Source organism: Pteronotus mesoamericanus, unplaced genomic scaffold (genome assembly GCF_021234165.1).
Source record: "Pteronotus mesoamericanus isolate MK-2021 breed Mesoamerican mustached bat unplaced genomic scaffold, CSHL_Meso_final contig_116, whole genome shotgun sequence".
NCBI classification, from domain to species: Eukaryota; Metazoa; Chordata; class Mammalia; order Chiroptera; family Mormoopidae; genus Pteronotus; species Pteronotus mesoamericanus.
In genome coordinates this window covers 13,263,070-13,282,448 of record NW_026555027.1, presented here as the reverse complement: position 1 = coordinate 13,282,448, position 19,379 = coordinate 13,263,070, and the positions used below count along the sequence as shown (strand labels likewise).

The window sequence follows — 19,379 nt, the reverse complement described above, 5'->3', positions numbered from 1 at the left end:
TACACACGGTCTTGATAAGTAGCGGAGGTAGCCAATGCCTCTCCAAAGAGAGGAGAAGCAGCACACCCTTGGGCTGCAGAAGTGTAAGTGGCCAATGTCACCTTCAGAGTTGTGGTACTGCACTGCAGATGGGAAAAACTGAGTGGAGGCCAGCCAGAGTATCTTTGTACTATTCTTTCACTGCAGATGAATCTACAAGTACCTCCCCCAAAATGCAAAACAAACAAACAAACAAACAAAAACCCCCTCACATTAAAAACCATGTAAGAGGAATGTCTGTAGTTCAATTTGCCTTAGAATTCTAATCTTGTCTCCTGCAGGAATCTCTTGTTGTCACAGAGTAATTCTGCCAAAGGGCTATAAATCTCAGTTTGAGGAACTTTCATTTAAATTACTTTCTAGCAATGGGAAAATACCAGGGAATCTACCCAATGAAGATTTTAACCAAGTAGCAGTTTTAAAGCATTGAGTCCTGAAATATATAATTTATAAACTGCATGGAAAAAAAAAAAGGATTCAGCAAAAAAGAAATCTCAAGAGACTTTAAATGCTTATATTTACACTATTTTTTTGAATAGAAAAATTCCTTCCTCCTAATCTACAAAAATCACTAAAAAATTCAGTGAAAAGTGTTTCATCTTGATTACCATAACCACTCAGCGGAAACTTATAGTATCGCCCACTAGATGTAGAGCATGTAAAATTAGACCTTTCATTACTATGACCTGAGACAGAAGTTATCTGAAAATTAAAACTGCATTTTCCTTTCACACCTTCATCCTCTTCTCAAAACCTGAAATAATAAATGAAAACTCACATTTTGAGATCATTTGCTAAATTTACTTTCTGAATTCTAATTCACCTTTATTTCTACTCAGAGTAAATGCTGCATATAATAATGAAGGAAAAAATCTGTCCAGAATAATAGAAGCAGGGATATTTCTCAGAATGTTCAAAGTTAACTAGAAACACAGCCCCCAACTTACATGACATCTAAGGAATAATAATCTTTGTTTATTCATACTTAATTCTTAAACTTTTAAGAGCCCAAATACGTTTCCTAAGAGTCATCTACTTAAATTCTGCTGCCAGGGAAGACTATCTCTTCTTTTCTGACAGCTCTATTTGCCCTTCAAGACAAAGACCATTTAATAAACTGAAATGCTTGGGTACACAAAGCAGTATGAGAGTTTTTGTGCTGAAATAATGTCCCTGTGCATTTTTGATCTTTGTAAGGTAGGTCCTTGCTGAGATTTGTGCTGGTTCAAATACTAAATTCCACCTTGTAAAAATCGACATTATACAAACACAAGATGGAAGCAGAGCTAGAGCATCCTACATTGTATAAAATGATTATGTAATTCACTGTCCAAAAATAATGCTTAACCACAAAAAATTAACTCTGAATGGATTTTGAATTGAAGCAATTTTTTTGTGGACAACCAAAATTAGAATGCTAATTTTACACTTTTTAAAATATTCAGCATGAAGACAGCTGTTAAAGTGGTAAAGGAGGATGGGGAGAAAATCCCTGTTTTCAAATATATCATATTTATAATGCCATTTTAAACATCAAAGTTAACGTATCAGCAAACACTTAGCTTTAAATAAAACACTAACTGAAGAATAATTTTGGAATACTGTAAAGCTTTTTATTATTATTTCATTTTTCATAACCAAATTTTAATTACTCTCAGACTATAGGAATGTATGTAAAGTAAGAACCTGTATTACAAGAAATGCATACAATTTAATGTTTTGAAAGCAACCACTTAAATAATCCAACTAACTAATCAAACTAGAGTTATTTACAGAAAGCTAGGAATTGTATATTCTGATATTGTGAAAAAACAAAAAAATTATGAAACATAGTTTCTCCAAATGCTGCAAGAATATATGCACAATTAAATTTCATACATAGTGCAAGTATATCTGTGTTCCTTGAGTTAAAAATTACATATTTTGCAATTTTAAAGTAGGAAAGGCAAAGGAAAGAAGACAAATATAGTAGGATCTTGTAATAAGTCAGATGTTTAATGTAATGACAAAATAAAAACAATGAGAGTACTGAAATCTTCTAAATATGCTTATCTAATATATCAAATATTTATATATCTAGTTAATTATATCCATTAAAAATGAAAACAAATGACCTCACTACCATTTATTTCAACTTTAGTTTTTAGCTTAAGTTATTGCTACAATTCTAATAGTGCCATAGGGTGAAACTTCATGAGCTTATTATTAAAATTGATCTTATAGATCTTATATTCTGTTGAAGAGTAAGTAGTCAAATTTGTGTTTGAGTCTTACAGATGAAAATTTTAAAAAGTTAACATACTAAAAAACTAGTTATTTTTTAAGAATTTTTTTCTTCACAACAGTAGATACACGTACTTTTAATAGAAAAGAGAATTTATAATGTTTGCAAATATGAGAAAGTAGTTAATAAAAAACATACCCAAAAGAAAATTCCTCTATACATGACCAAGGCAATAAATTGTCAGATATTTATTATCTACTAATCAATTATATTTTACTAAAAAGAGACATGTAAAATTAGGCAAGCAAACTTCAACTAAAGTCTTATGGCAAATCTCATGTAAGCCTAAAATATGGGCTGAAATATATAAACAAATGATGGGAACAGCTGTGCTAGTAATGAAATCACTGACTCAGTACAAACTGATGGGTGCTAATTTGTCACGGAAGTCTCTAGAAGATACGTGCAGTTGACTTGCTTTTCACTGAGTTGTGTTGATTCTCTCGGGCTATCCAACACATCTGTCACTCCAATTATACCTGACCTGATTCTCACATCCCTCCATGATGAAAGGTTATTTATAAAACGCCACCTGAGGAGATGTACTTGTAAAGTATTTAGACTACTAATCAGTACTCTGGTGTTGGCAAGCATTCACGAAAAAGCACTACTATGACTTCGTGACCCTTTTGTTTCCTGTCTGTTGTGGGAACAAATTGTTTTTCTCTAAGCTGTGTTGCTAGTCTGAAGCAAAACAGAGAATTACAAGAAGCTCTAAACTCTGAATAAGACAGGATGTCATGCCTTTGTTGGAAATGAGAGAAAGTAATTTTTTTTTACTGACTCTGAGGCTGGCTGTCTCCCGAATAAGAAAACACTTGGGCTTATATTGTTTGCCAATTTCTGTGGTGTCAATACTTCCATTATTGGTATATCAAGCTACCAATGGTTATGGATCACAAAATTCTTCAATACTTTAATAATCAGCTTTTACAGGTGACCAGGAGTTGGCTGTACCATACCAATGACAGGAAATGGGGCACAGGTCACACTAATAGCAATTATGTAAGTAAGGAAATCTTAAGATTCTTCTAATTTGTTTGGTCTTGACAGCTGAATCGACATAATTGCTTGGTGGGTAGACATATCAGGATCCTTGCATACTTGGTGACATCTGATAACATATCAAGAACACCACCATAGGAAAGGAAGGTTTTCCCTTTTAGTTTCTTACTCTCTGCCTCAGCCTCCTAAATCTGCCCAGGATGGGGGACATGAAATGCTACTAACGGCCACTCTTGGAGGACCAGTCCCAGGACCAGTAGGGCCAGCACCACCTGGGACTCAAGACCCATTCCAGACTGCGTGGCTCTGTGTTTAGCAAGTGCCTCAGGTGACTTGCATGAACACTAATGTTTGAGAAGCACCATGATCAACCACATCTTTCATGTGCAGCTGAAATGTCAAAAGTAGACATACAAGATTCAGTCACTTTCTAAAAAGATCAGAGGGAAAGGATTAGTAAAAAGTTGCATAGGTTTTGGCTTATTAAAAGAAGTGTACACAGCCCTGGATGGTATGGCTCAGTGGACTGAGTGCTGGCCTGCGAATCAAAGGGTTGCCAGTTCGATTTCCAGTCACGGCACATGCATGGGCTGTGGGTTAGATCCCCAGTAGGGGGCATGTGAGAGGCAACCACACAGCGATGTTTCTCTCTCTTTCTCCTTCCCTTTCCCTCTCTCTAAAAATAAATAAGTAAAATCTTAAAAAAAAAAAAAGAAGTGTACATATATTTGGGAAGTCAGGGATGTAACACATTTTGGTAGAGTTGTAAGATTCAAATATGTGTGTGTATATATCAGAAATATAAATCAATCAATCAATAAATCAGAAACTTAATTTTGCCCTGAATATCTATCTTAAGCCACACTGAAACAGCTTTAATACTTCTGCCTTTAATCCAATACCAACAGTACCTTAATTTTCTTACTCATATTTAAATCTATGAAAACTCAATCTTCTCAGAAATCTGAATTTAAGTAATACTATTCTTGCAGCATGCCAGACCATTAGAGATATCAAAACTTCTATTTTTATTGGGAAAAATAATGAAGAAAGCTGACAGTCGAGGAAAGACCCCCAGACTTGGAATTTACCTCCTTTGTACCACTTCTCTGTAAAGGAAGAATTACGTAGCATTTCTGTTATTGCTAAAACAGGATGCTTCTAGATATGAGAGTCAGGGCTGGAAGGATGGACCTGCTGTTCCATGTCTTCTTCTGGAGGATGCTGAGGGTGCCCACCTTGCCATGTTAACTGGTCTCTTGTCATGGTACCCAGAAGAAACGACGGGCAGCTTCCAGCCGAGAACAGAAGTGTCTCTGGTCACTACATGAATGCCCACAACCATTTGCTATTTTATAGCAGGGTACTGGGGAGAATGAATTTCTTTGAGGAGAATAAAAAAGAAAACTGGAAAAGCAGTTTCCTCTACCTCTCATTACCTACATGGCAAATATGCACATGCAGTATTTAATGAATAAACATGGTAAGCTGATTTGTCTCGATGTTATAAAACTACTTCATATATCTTATCAAATACTTTTAATCCTACTAATTGAGGGTTTATCAACTTTGTTTTTAGCCTATGCTTTATTTTACTTATTCTCAAATTCAAAAAAATGGTCACTGGCTACCTACAAGGTGCAAAGCACTGTTAAGTGGTACCGCTGCCATTTAAGATGGGTGACTACTGCGGGGGTAGGCTCTCTGCTCACGTATGCAAAGGCAGTCGTCAGTGTACATCTCAGAGTCATGGCCCAGCGGTTTGTGACCAGAGAGATCTTCTCCTGTCCCCTCCCAGGAGCCAGTCAACAATGACTAGAGACATTTCTGGTTGTCACAACTGGGGGTGTTCCTGGCAGCTAGTGGGCAGAGGCCAGGGATCCTGCTAAAAAGCCTACAAGGAACAGGACCGTCCCCACATCAAAGGCTTGTCCGGCTCCAATATTAATGACGCCGAGGTTGAGAAGCCTTGACACCACTCAGGAAAACAGCAGGACTCCTGTAGCATTTGAGTAATTTTGCGCAATCATGAGACGGAGGCCACCGTGCAGTAGTTACCAACGCCTCAGAAATCTTCGGTAACAAATGCTATTAAATTCCAGAACAGATAAAATCATGAGGGTTGGCCAATGGGTCTTTCTTTGCTTCTATCATGACACATTAGGAACTTAAAATCATGGGACAGCAATACGAAATTTCTACTCATATTCTTTATTACTTTCATTTCCTGTCTCAAAAATTGTATTTGCCAAGAACATGTATAAATTTAAGAAAAAGAGACAGATAACTGAACTTGAACAGTCTTACCATTATAAGTTAAATACAGTGCACCTTTAACAATTGTCCTATTTCAAAATCCTTTAACCACTTTAAGAGTCTGTTAATCTTTAAAATTTGGCCTCTGTCTTGAAAGCTGAACAGTTTTCTTCAACATCATTTTTCTGTGACATTCAGTCACAGTTTTGCCTCCCCTTGACTTCTCACATTTTTGTAACATAATCACAAAAGGTCAGACAGGGAAACCAAATATGAATGTTTAGGAAGGCAAAATGGGTCAAGGCTAACAGAAACAGGTGTTTAGATTGTAACTATGAGAGTGAGGGTATTTCTTTTTCTTAAATTTATGTTCTTGATGATGAAGATCTCCAGAACATACTTTTCTGTAAGGGAACTACAGATTTCCATTAAAATCTACAACTCTGCTACTTGCCCAAGGAATTTAAGCATCTACTCCCCAATCAGACAGAGATTAGTAAGAAGGCGTGTCTATGAAAATGACATGCATATTTCAATAAACTGTTCTCTTATTTGCTGGATTTCTTTTATTAGGTTTGATTTTCTAAAAATGTCAACTCTGCATTGTGTAAATACATACAATTGTTGTGTATGAAGCATTTGTATATTTTTTGAACAGCAAATGATTTGGGGGAAGCTGAAAGAGTCTAGCTTTTTTTTTTTAAATCAGTTTCTGGTTTTTAACTATATTGGACTGAAAATGTTTTTTTAAAAAAATTTTTAATAAATGCAGACATAATTGTATTAAAATGCCTTTAGCTAATTATTTCCATTATTCTAACTTTAAAGCACCCATACGCAAATAAAACAGTGTAGTAATGGAAGAATGAAAAGTAAGCACTCCTAGCCATGTAACATTTCCAGCAACATGAACGTTGAAAAATATAATTTTCTATGGGACAGTGCAGATCTTCATGAATATATTAAACCACTGACTCCATACTTTATGGTATGCAAATTGTATATCAATAAACTTGCTAGTAAAAACAATAAAAAGTTATAAATGTATATACATACACAGAATTTTTTATGGCTCTGTTCCTCACTCTCACATTTTAATTAACCTCACTATCTGAGAGGGCTTTCTAAAGAGGGACTTATCAACTGCTTCATGGGGTCCCTATCAAAAAGTCCACCAAACACCTCAAAATCTATGGCTGCTGTGCCATGGGGCAGGGCACAAAGAACAGGCCGCCCCTGTCGCATCTTCATCTGCTGCTGACACGAGTTCCCTTGACATCCTGGTCCAGCAACAGGACTAGATCTCACTGCCCTTTGCCATAGCACAGAGTAAAGGCTTGCTTGAAAGGGAGGGTCCATCAGCCCTGGACCCTGTTCCCAAGTACTCCATGGAGGTTTGAATTCACCTGGGGGCAGTGTGCTGCTCTGAGACTTCCAACCAGAGCATGAACGCATTTTCATAATTCAGCAAGTCAAGGTCACAGTTTTCGCCAAACTTTGTGAAAAGTTAAATATGAATGATAAGCTAGAATCCTATGAGTGGATTATAGGAAACCTTGGAAGTATAACATCTGTTACAGACAGGTAACGTGGGAGATAGGAGAATTAGGCTTGGCTTTGTTTCCTCTACCCCTGAGGTCAATACAAGCTGCTGACTTAACGATCTTTCTGGGTCATTCTATTTGGTGCCTTCTTAACTCGCAAATCCCTATTTTCTTTTAAAAATCACTCAAAACTGCTACCTTCTTGGTGATGTCTTAGTTAGAACTTCTGTCTCTAGGCCAAGCATTTTCCAACCACCATGCTGTCAAAGTTCCTTCCTGGCCAGGTTGGAGAGACCTGTTTCTCCCTAGGAGTGAGTGCGCAGGTGTGGCTGGAAAGCAACCTAAGCCAGCCACCTCGTTCATATCCCTGTGTCCCCAGCAGCCAGTGCCAAGGCCAATACCCAGGAACGCCCAGTGGATGTTAGTGGGAGGAACAGCAGGAAATCATGTGGTCCTTCTCGCAGATTCATGGTTGCCGGAGGGAGGAGAACAGCAATTTAATTCTGTGGAGTTCAGTTACCTAGCCCAAGGCAACAAATTTTTATATCAAACTTCTGAACTTCATCATCATATGAGATGCTTAAAGGGCCACCTACCTCAGTGTTTCTGTCCATTTAATAGATGGACTTCCTCAACAGGTTCAAATACCCATGAGAAATGAAATGCTACCTGGAAATGCAGTGGCATTTGATACTCTCTTTGTTCACTTTTCAGCAGGACATGAAATTTAATTGTAGATATTTTAATATAAAATACATATTCATAAGAATTTAAACCCAGAGACCACATTTAAACGTTTTTTTATTTTTAATATAGGTTTATAAATATCAGCTATTATACCAATAAAATGGATGTCGCCTTTATGCTTGTTATAATTAAAATGACAATGTGTTGGCTTATGATTGGCATTCCTAATTCATAACAAACATTAGTTCTTTGGAGGATGAGATAATGCTTATAACCATGACAACCATAGAGCCTTGTTCACTGAGCACTTACTAGCTACCAGTAACTGTACTAAGTGCTTCCCATGGATCACTTCATTTAATCCTCACAAAACAATTAAAATGAAGTATGTATTATTAAACCTCATTTTATAGAGGGAAGCAATGAGGCGTAAAGGTTGCATAATTGATATAAATTTACACAGTCTGTAGGTGGTAGAGCCAGGTTTTGACTCTGGGCAGCCTATTCTGGTAAACCAAACTGAAACACCATGTGCCAGGCATACAGTAAGTACCTAACATGGATCATCTAAAGTAAACATGTATTAGCATCTATACTACACATATGAAACAGACTTACCAAGGTTACTTAACTGGCCCCAAGGCTGTGCAATTATTAAAATTCCTCTCTTAAACACTACTAGTCTGCCTCTAACCATAATAAAGCCACTTTAATGAAAATAACTTGGTGTGGTAGTATCTGAAACATACAGAACTTCGTAATATTTTTGTAATGACCAGCATCAGAGGTTTTTTTTAAATAAAGGCCCAGAAAACAATTCTTTTTAGCTTTGCGGGCAATACGGTGTCTAGTCAGCCCCTGTAGCATGAGAGCACCAGAGATAACGTGAAAACAGATGGGGTTGGCTGTGTCTTAACACAGTCTTTTGATTGGAAAACATGCACGGCCCATGGCTGTAGTCTGCCGACCCCTGATCAGTATGCTCAGTGTGAGAATAACAGTAATATGAATACGTGCCTATAGCAAGGACTAGACATTTATAAGGGAGCACAGGTTAAACTGAGATAGTGTTTATGTATAAACAAAAAAGTCAAGTTTTGAAATTAGGTCACAGAAGTACCTCGCCCATCTGGGTCTGAGTCCTCATCACTTACCAGCTTTGTCACCATGGGCCATTTAAAAAAAAAAAGTCTTTAGGCTTTAGTTGCCTTGGCTTTAAATGGGGAAGTAACATTTCCACCACACAGCAGAGTTACAAGGATTAGAAGACAGAACCGTCACCGTGAAGGGCAAGGGGAGTGGGGACTCGGAGAGCACCAGCTCTCCAGCCTAACCCGCCACGACACAGCAGCAAGGTGCTTAACAATCAGCAAACGCATAATGAATACTTGCTGAATAAATGTACATCAGGGAAAAAACCAGAGTTTGGTTTGATGGACCAAACAGCCTAGATTAAATCAAAGATTAAGTCATTTATTACAATATACATGTTTAATCAGCGTTTGGAGTTCATGGCTGTCAGAAATTACCTTGACGTTTATATATAATGTAATTCCTTCTCAAAACACAAAAAAATCAGGAGCAAGTGCCTAAATGTTTTGTTTGAATTGGCATTGGCTTATTCCATTAGATCAATATCTAAGTTGTTTTTTTTTTTAACAACCAAAAACAATGAATCCTAAAGCCATATAGACTGCAGGGTCTTCACTTTCAAATAATACCTTTTTCCTCTGGAATCAGTAACATGGTTAGAGCTGACATTTTCCAGTTTAATGTCATTGATTCTAATACAAAATGGCTGGAAATTTATGACCCTGCCAAAATATCTTTTATTTTTCTTCCTGCCTATTTCTTTCAAATTTTAACTGGTTACAAAACTACTGAGTTGTTTTTTGTTTTTTTTTTTAAAAGAGGCACATTAAGGACTCAGATTAGTAGCAATATGTCGGTAATGAAGAAACAATTTTCTTATTAAGTATGGTTGTAAACCACATTTTCTCTCAGGCACTGAAACAGTGACACTGAAAACTAGATTATGAGTCACGTCTGATTTTTATTTTCAGCACTGGAGCAGGACCCTTGTAATTAGGGTTTTTCTAAAGTGAGCCACTGGCCTTGCTCTTCACTAGGGAAACCCCATAGCTCCCCTTTTACACCAGAGAAGGAAGAAAACAGGGTTTTGTGCAGGGAAGCCGGCCCCTTCAATGTTACCACCCAAAACTTGTTCTTCTCTAATCGAATTAGGTGGGAATACAAAACACTCCCTGATACAGACACAGTGTACCTTAACATGTTTCTCCTCTTAGGTCTCCTTTCTAAGGAAGACTTGCTTTGATGACTGGTTTTTGTCCATTTCAGGAATCTCTCCTGGGGATGGATGAATTCCCACTGAAGGCTCTTCCATTTCTGGTATTAACAACTGGTACCTCTAAATGACCAGGTATATGCTTTTAAAAGGTCGCTTTTATCCTCTTCTTGCCATCAACATTATCAACTTATTTTTTTAAGGCTAGTTTCTTTTTGTATCTCTATCCTGGAGATTTTTTATAAGTTCTCTTTTGTCTCTCTATAGAACATACTAGAATTAGCTGTCCCTCAATTTCTATCTTAATAAGTAACAATGCTACATTTAGAAAAAAACAGAAGCAAAAAGAACTGGACTTATTTAGAACAAAACAAGCCTGCTGTTGTGACAGGAAGCTTGTTTGGGTCTGGAATACGGGCTTGAGTCTGTGTGGCATTCTCTGATTGCAGTGCGTGAGTTAACGTCAACCTCTGTTCGCCCGTTCCCCCTCAACAGCAATAACATCAAGGCAAAATCTCTTCGCTGTTTCTGTCAGAAACATAGTATGTCCTGAGGTGATCACCCTCGATTAATGGCTATACTTGCAGGTACCTTCTGATGGCACCATTCGGTTTCGCTCTCCCTACCGACGCTAAAGCACTCCACAACAAAACCCATTAGGAGACCCACCATCGGCTGTTCGAATTCTACTTCGGATGCCATCTCCTCCACAGCCCCTTCTCTCCCTGATCATCCCTTCCTCTTTGAAGTAGGCTCTGGGCCCATACTTTATACAATGCAGATAACTCTGTCTTTGACTGATTTTTTATATTAGATTTTAACATCTGTGAGGGCCATCTATCCTGGGTATTCTCATCTTCTGATCCACGGAGCCTAACAAATGGCTTAAACCAAACAGGGGCTCCAAATGTGAATGCTGAAGCAGTGGACTTTAATTATTATATAAATAGCTCCCTGGATGGAGATCACAAGAACTTCAACCCTACTGTAGATTACTAGCTATTGTAATTTACTGTAGTCATGTGTTTTTTAGGTTTCCAAAAGAAAAGCCCTGAAAAATTTCTTTCTCTAGTAGGATAATAAAAGCTAAAAAGTTCGTTTGGCCAGATCTGCCACAGATAGTCTTACCAGGCATATGAAAAAGACCGTGCGGAAGGATTTGTGGGTATTTAAAAACAGCGGCTCAAAAGTGCATTTACTTACATGTGTATCTATTTACACAAGCACTCATGTGGTCAGTAAGTAGGGAATGATAAACGATCCATTTTGGACTCTATCTTCTCTTTTTTAGAGAATATGCAATACTTAACAATGTTTTAAGCTAACTCTGATTGTTCATCACAGAATAATCTCAGGTGTAAAAGCTACAAGTTAAAGAAATGCAGAATCTCAAAAACACTATGTTGAGTAAGAAAAGCCAGACACTAAAAGACCATGCATGATCCCACTTACATGAAATGTCTAAAGAGCAAATCTGTAGCGACATAAAGTAGATAGTTGTTGCTCAAGGCTGGGGGTGAGAACAAGGGGTAACTATGAATAGGTGTGAGAGGTCTTACTAAGGTGATGAAAATGTTCTAAGACTGGATTATGGTGATGGTTGTACAATTTGGTAAATTTATTAAAGCAACGGAATTACATGTGTATACTTAAAATGAGTGAATTTCATATGTAAATTGTGCCTCAATAACGTTATAAAATACAATGAAGAGAAGAGACTACAGTGACCATTAGAAATCTCTTTGAGGCAAAGAAAGTATTCCATTTTAAGCTCCAAAATATAAAAACAGAGCCGAAATAATTTTACCTTAATAAAAAGGGAGAAGACGACTTACATTTACATTTGTGGTTAGACATTAAAAGTATTTGTAGTACATTAAACCTCAATAACTCCCTCCATATTCATTCAATCTAATTATAGGACTTCTACTATCTGTAAAACATATAACCACCCTTTAAGAAACTCAACCCAAGAATTCACTCGTTGCTACAATAATATTTCATTGTTTACTGAAAACTCAATGCTTGCCTTTATTTCATTGATATGAAAAGGAATTCTTTTAGTTCATTCAGTTTACAATGTTCCCAATCGGGGTATTCATTAAACAGAAAAAGAAAGTCAACCTCTCCAAAAAAGCACTGTGACTTTCCAATAAAATGAAGATACCACAAATCAACCAAGTTAAATTTCACAGCAAAAAATAATGTGATACTTACCAAATATCCCTTTTCTTCTTTAATGAAATCTGACTGTGTCTACTCACTCAACTAAGATTTATTGAAAACTTTCCATAAGCTGGGCACCCTGCCTATTACTAGGTAAAATCCAGTCCTTGCCCTCAAGGAGCCCATAGTCTAGGTGGTAAAAGAAATAACAGACCATGGAACGTAACCAGGTCCCCTGCCAGGGGAATACCAAGGCAGTCGGCCAACTAACAACAGCCTCTGTCAACGGATACAACAATGGGTCAAATGGTGTTGTTGAAGAACTAGTCTGGATTTGCCAAGCAGCGCACACAAGGTACAGGATAGACTGTCTTATTGGGACTTCACATTCTTTGCAATGAATTGGTGGACTGCTCCTCGTTAACCAAAAAGGGTTCAACAAGCATTAAGACTTGTTTTGAATTTTAGTTTTGGCTGGGGAGACAGTGGTAACAGGCTGGAGAGACACTTCAAACTTCGCTATGTCTTCCTTTTCCCTGAGAATGGAAATCCCAGTGAACAGCGGATTACCTCGGACCACCTCTTCCACGGACTCCGTGGTGGTGGTTGTGGTTGTGGCAATGCTGGTGGTTCTCTCTGTGGCCTCTTCGTAGGGTTCCTCAGCATCTTCCTCTGCCTCATCACCATCCTCATCATCCTCGTCATCCTCAGCGTCTTCTTCCTCGACTTCAGCCACTTCCTCCTCCTCAGCTACTTCTACAACTTTGTCTTCACTGGAGCAAGAAAGAAAAGTAACAGACATAGTTATTTAACAAATATCAGGAAAGGGAAGAAAATCAATGACAGAAATTTCGGAAATTTGAAAACACACACACACGAGGCCCTGCCAGGTCACTCAGCTGGTCCCGATACACCAAGATTATGGGTTCGATTCCTACTCAGGGCACATACAAGAATCAGCCAATGAATGCATAAATAAGTAGAACAACAAATCAATGTTTCTCTTTCTCTCTTCCTCTCTCCCTCCTTTCTTCCTCTCTCTAGAAAAAGCAATTTTAAAAATCCTTTAAAAAACACATATGAAGAAAGCAGGTCAAAATAGGATTCCAGCTGAGGAAGTCTGCAACTTTTTAACCCTTGTCTACAGCTATTCTTAGTTTATGCAGTTGCAGAATGAAGAGACTATGATTTCAGCTATTCGACATTATGGAAAAGGCAAAATTATGGAGACTATAATTTGCCCAGGGTGCAGGTTGAAAAAGGAGAGATATTGAGGCAGAACTCAGGGTTTTAAGGGCAGTTTATGACTCTGTAAAGTATTCTAACAAGGGACACAGAATATCATTCATGTGTTAAAACTGACAGAACACAAAAAGTGAACAGTAATGTAAACTATGAACTTTAGTGAATAATAATGTATCCGTATTGGACCCCATGTACTACACAATGCAAAATGTTAATAGAGGAAATGAGGGGAGGGGGCTGGTGGAGAGAGAGTAGAAGGGAACTCTTTGCTTCCTGCTCAAATTGTCTATAAACCTCAAACTTCTGTAAAAAAAAAAAAAAGTCTATTAATTGTGAGGGCGGGGATACCAGAGTTTATTGTGTTGTGGGGATGACTTCTCATAATGTATATGAAAATATGACACAACATCTGTATAGTAAATACTCAAGAAGTGTAGGCAGAGACTGATTCAAATATTGCTACTGAAAGTTTAAACTGGAAACAATGGGGAGAGAAGAAACTGGCTTAAATAAATACCCAGTGCCTACTAAAAGTATATAGTTGTGCTCCTTAGTGTTATGAACTGTGTAAGTTCTGTCGGCTCTCAGGTATTTTTAGTGGTTCTTCAATTTCACCAAGTATCAGAATCACCTGGAAAGCTTATTAAAACACTGACCACTGGGCACCACGCCCAGCGTTTCTGATTCAGGGATCTGGGATGCGGCCTGAGGACCTGCATTTCTAACAAGCTCCCAGGTGATGCTGACATTTCTGGGCAGGGAGCAATATTCTGAGACCCACTGAAATCTACCGTACTGAGGGCAACACTGAGTAGGTCACAGCGTAATTGGACAGGGGAGCAGAAATAATATTTCTGGGGTCATACATATGAAAGGTCAATATATGTATGACCCCCGTGGAATGCCTTTCTTATTATGACACAAGGTATAACAAACAAACACAAGCAAAGAAGGCAAAGCATGTGTCTAAAACAAAAAGAATAGGGAGAAACTTATTAAACTGAGTAACATTAATAATAATTAACTCTTGGTACGTTAATAAATGAAGTGTTATTACAGAAGACCTTAATCACTTATTTTAACATTTCCTACACCAGGGAAACCTGTTCTCTTTCCCTAATATGTCTGAAATCTGATTTCCACAAGAAATCGGTAAGAAAAAGAGGAAGGGAAAACACTGGCATTGATCATCAGATGGTAAAAGCCTTCATTCTCCTTAGAGACAAATGGGGTGCAAATCATTGATTTCTTGCCTGCCTGCACAGAAAGCCCACTACTACCTGAAGCAACATCTCAAAAGAATCTGAAACCCAACAGCCGCGCATCTCGCCCGGTGCTTCCATCTCCCTTTTGTTCTATAGAACCTCGATGTGTAGTACTTGTGCATAAAGACAGCCGATGCATGACATCAATTTGTGTGCGAGCTCTCTTTTGTAGTCAATCAACTCATAGGTACCAGTGCTAGTCAGTTCTCCAAATTAACTGAAAGATTTGGATAAAACCAGGGAGAAAAATGAAATGAAACCAGGATTCTTAAATCAGGAAGTGTGCATGTGTTCTTGACACATGAATGGAGTGACAGGCAAGGATGGGACCCGGGGGTTAAGACACCAACGTGCTTCCTTGTGGAAAGAGGAGAACACGACCCTGGATACCCCCCAGGAACCTCCCTCAACCTTCCTGTTATGCACTTGAAGCTCCCAACAGAAGACATGTTTACTAAAACAGCCGTGTTAAAGTGACCAGCATTCTGGTATGTACGTAGCCATGGACAAGATCCAAAGAGTTTCTGCCCATCTCCGTCACTACATCTGCCTTAGCAATTCCCTGGCACACTAACAAGGAACAGGGACACAAAATAGTTCCACTGGCAGAGGAATTAAATCACTAGGCCTAAGAGAACTCAGGTCCACTTCTTATTACCATCGCTTTGATTTCTGGAATTAAATTCACATGTCCATGAATCCAGTTACCCATTTGAATACCATGAAAACCGTAGCAACACAGTTATGATTTAACACCCAAACAGGCCAACACTGCAACTGCCAATCGAAGTTTTCATAAACAGCAGGGAAGACAGAAAGGGGAAAATTACCTTTCTACCTTCTCTTCAATTGCTGGAAAGCCTTGTTCTGTGATGGGACTAAGCTGAATTGGTTTTGGAAAAGCTGCTCACAGCACAAGAACATGTGAACAAGGGGCCAGTTTATGGAAATGTTAGGCTGGGCATCAGAAAGCAATTTCTTTATAAACCACCAAACAACTCACAGTAAAATAATCCCTTGGGAACACAGTAGAATATTGATATCACATTTTAGTGTCTGTCAATTTATAGTAGATGGCCTGTCCAACTTTTAAATTCCAATCAGGAGAAACATTTCTAACAGATGAGGGAAATGCTTCTGAAGGAAAAGGATGTCTGAAAACGCTGACCATCTCAGAAGTATCTGAGTTTAATAAGGAGGCTAAAGGGTCAAAGCGACATTACTATGAGGAAATAAATCACTGGTAATAAAATTTTATGTGTCAGCACGTGAGACTTTAGGTGGTAGAAGATACACTGTATCACAAAGGTGACTCTCCTTGCATTTCTAAGTAAGGTCTGACCTTGTTAGAACTTCCTTGATATTCCCTTTACATAGTGAAAGATTTTGAGTCACATACCAGTTTTCACTGCTTTTTGTTTAAGCCCTGCAACACAATTCACCATTTGCATTCCCCAAAGCGGCTGTCTCCTTTCCTAGTCTCTGGCAAGACCGCTGTTTTTATCTTCCCCTTTGCTGGACAAAGGAGAGGAAATGCCCAGAGAGAAAGCTCGGATTCCTGTGGCTTCTGTGAATTGGACAATCAGGAGACCTAACCACCTGCAGTGAGGAGGGAGGGCAAAGACAAAACAGCTGTCTGCCCAACCCAGGGACACCCCGGGGGCAGGTGTCAATGGGAAGATGCTCAGACACTTCTGTGTTGATTCAGAAAGGGGAACGTCACCCAGAGTTGTCACCCAGAGTGGGGGGGGGGGCGGGGAGGAAAGAAAGCACATTTTTTAAAAAGGTAAACAGATAGTTCTTACCCTCTCAGCCCCAATTCCAACAGCTGCCAGTGTAACCTGGAGCGTACAGGGCTGGGTAAGCCAGCGTGTCCCAGATGAATTACTGCTGTTAAATTAAGAAAACTGGAAGTTGACAGAATATGTGAGAAAATATAAAAGAAGGTTCCTTTCTATGGTTTCGAGTAAATGTTTCAAGATGGGAAGAGCTAAGCAAAAGCCAACCAACCAACCAACCAACCAACCAATCAACCGGCGGAATAAACAACCCAGTATCTCTCCCCCTTAAAGGGACCCTTGGAAGTCACACACACAAGAGCACACCTTCTGAATCCACTTATATCAACTATGAAAACAGGCACTCCTCTGTGGTGATAGCGCTCAGAGGGGTGCTACTCGCTGGTGGGGAGTGGTCTTCACATTTTCAAAAAAATTGTAAAGAAAGAAGAAAAAGAAAAGACTGAACGGAAATGGCATGTGACCTGCAGAGCCTAAAATGCTTACTCTCTGGCCTTTTCTAGAAAGTGCGCTGACCCCTGGCACAGAGGGTGGGTTATGGACTGGGGTGGGTACGGGCAGAGGCTGAGACTATGCTTGGTCCTGATTTGAAACGAAAGAGATATAACGAAAAATATACAAGTGACAGGCCTCTAGGCTGTCCAAGTGCTCAAACTCAAGCGCAGAAGCAGCAGCGACCCCTGCCTCTGGCCTCCGTCAGGGCCCGCTGAGGACAGGGGCTGTGGAGCAGGGCCCAGTGGTGAGAAGTACAAACTCTGATGCCAGGCAGTTTGGATCTGGATCCTGGCTCTGTGGCCTTGAGCAAGTTGCTTAACCTGTCTGTGCCTCCCCATCTTCATCAGTGGACGGATGATAAGAGGTACCTTCATCCACAGGGGTGTGATAAGGAGCAAATAGGTTTGTATTTGCAATGCACTTAGGACAGTGCCTGACCAACAATGAGCGCCACGTAGTAAGAAGCAAAACAAAAGCCACACACACAGTCCCTGAGCAGCAACTGATCCACGGAATGCGCTCCAAAAATACGTGTTAAATAAATGAATGCTCTTGTAACTACTGCTGAACATACGCCTCCAGAACACTCAGAATTGATATGTCCTATGACAATTACACATGCAGTTTGATTTTCTTCTTTATGAGGAAACATAAAAGAGTCAGATGGTGGGTATTCCCAGGAAAGATTTTAAGAAAGAACACAAAATCTCGTCCTCTCCATAGTAAAAACAAACAAAACAAATGATGTTAGAGCTATTTTCAGAATCCTAGTACCACGCGGCACGATGATATTAACAGAAACTACAGAATCCAGTGTTAAATTCATGTGCGGGTTGGCTACCAACATTCTTGCCAATCCAAGAATAAGCCTAACTGTATTCGCTAAAAGGTGCTAGGCATGAAAGCAAACTTAAGGAAGATTATAAAACAGGTAGTTTAGTATAAAATCAACTTCATACAGACTCGTAAACTCTGCCCTGTTTCAATTAGTAAACTTCGCAAGCACAGACAGGGCAAACATAAACGAAGAGACAAGAAGCGCAGCCAAGCCTCGGTGCGAGCGAGGAGCGCCTGGGTACAGCATTCCAGAAACAACTACTTTTTTCCTCCACTACGTCAGTATCTGCTCATGGGAAGAAGAATGCTCCGACAATAGAGAAAAACACTGAGAATATAAGTAATACCCCTAAGACCTGAGATGGGGCCGTTCAGAGGAACCTTGGCAGAGCTTCTTCCGCCTGGAGGTGTTCTGGCATAGAAAGGTCTGTCCTGAATCCTAAACTCCGAGGACCACAGGTATGGAGCCTGGTGCGGAGCAGAGTCCGGTGTGAGGAAACAAGCCACAAAGGCCATTTCTGGAGCTCAGGGGAAATCGTACTGTGAATCCCGTATCTGCTACTCAGAAATTAGTGTTAATTTTGTGGGTGAGATGATGACATGGAAGCCCTGTAGAAAAATGTCCTTAGATTTTAGAGACACAGACGGAAGGATTTAGTATGCTTGCTGTCTGAACTTTACTTTCAATCATAAAAAGTTTGTTGAGAGGGGGAAAATGATATGCTGGCAAGACTTAAGAAATATTATGTGTGGAATATAATTAGAGTAAAAAGCTAAATTGCTTTTTTAAAAAGACTATCTTGGAGGCAAGAAAAGCCATATATAATCAAAAGCAGGTTCTTTGCCTGACAGCTTTATGAACCAAGCACCTAAAGTGATAAAAAGTTTCAGTCATTTAAAAATCTTGCTTCATCAGATGCTATGCCAGAAAACTTTAAATGAGCCAATTCCTCATATCTAAAGATTTGGCTGCTGCTACGTACAGGTGATCTGCATACATTTTGGCTGGAGAGTTGGAAATATATGATTTTTAGCCATTTAACATATTTGGGCATTTACTAGGTTCCAGAAGGTCCTGTTCCACGCACTGACGTTACTGCTGGGGGAAAAAGAACAGAAAAAATTCCCTGTCCTCTTGGCATTTATTGCGGGGGTGGCGGGGTGGGGATATCAGTAACCAAAGCGAAGATGTTAGATTAGCACATTGTAAGTGCTATGAAGCAAATAAAAGAGGGAAAGCTAGATGAGGGTAAGGTAGAGTGGGGGGTTGGGAGAACTTACCATTTTAAAAGAGAGTAGAAGATTCCTTGAAAAAGGTCATTTCAGCATTAAGCTGTATGCCTAGCATCCCTTCCCAGAGTCCATACACATGGGGACTCACATACAGCTATAGTTTGTGTTTGAAATGGCTACAAAGCCCTGTAGAAACGCCACACAGCAAGACACCAGCCT

At 39.2% G+C, this 19,379-nt stretch overlaps 1 protein-coding gene across 6 annotated transcripts in view; it reads right to left on the bottom strand.

The window, feature by feature from the left end:
• APP (amyloid beta precursor protein) overlaps positions 1–19,379 on the bottom strand; it is a 228,924-nt gene that overhangs the window by 94,348 nt on the left and 115,197 nt on the right. For all 6 annotated transcript variants that reach the window (XM_054579515.1, XM_054579519.1, XM_054579524.1 and 3 more), the window contains exon 6: positions 12,857–13,059. In XM_054579515.1, coding sequence (XP_054435490.1) covers positions 12,857–13,059 — 203 coding nt within the window. The remainder of the gene's footprint in view (positions 1–12,856; positions 13,060–19,379) is intronic.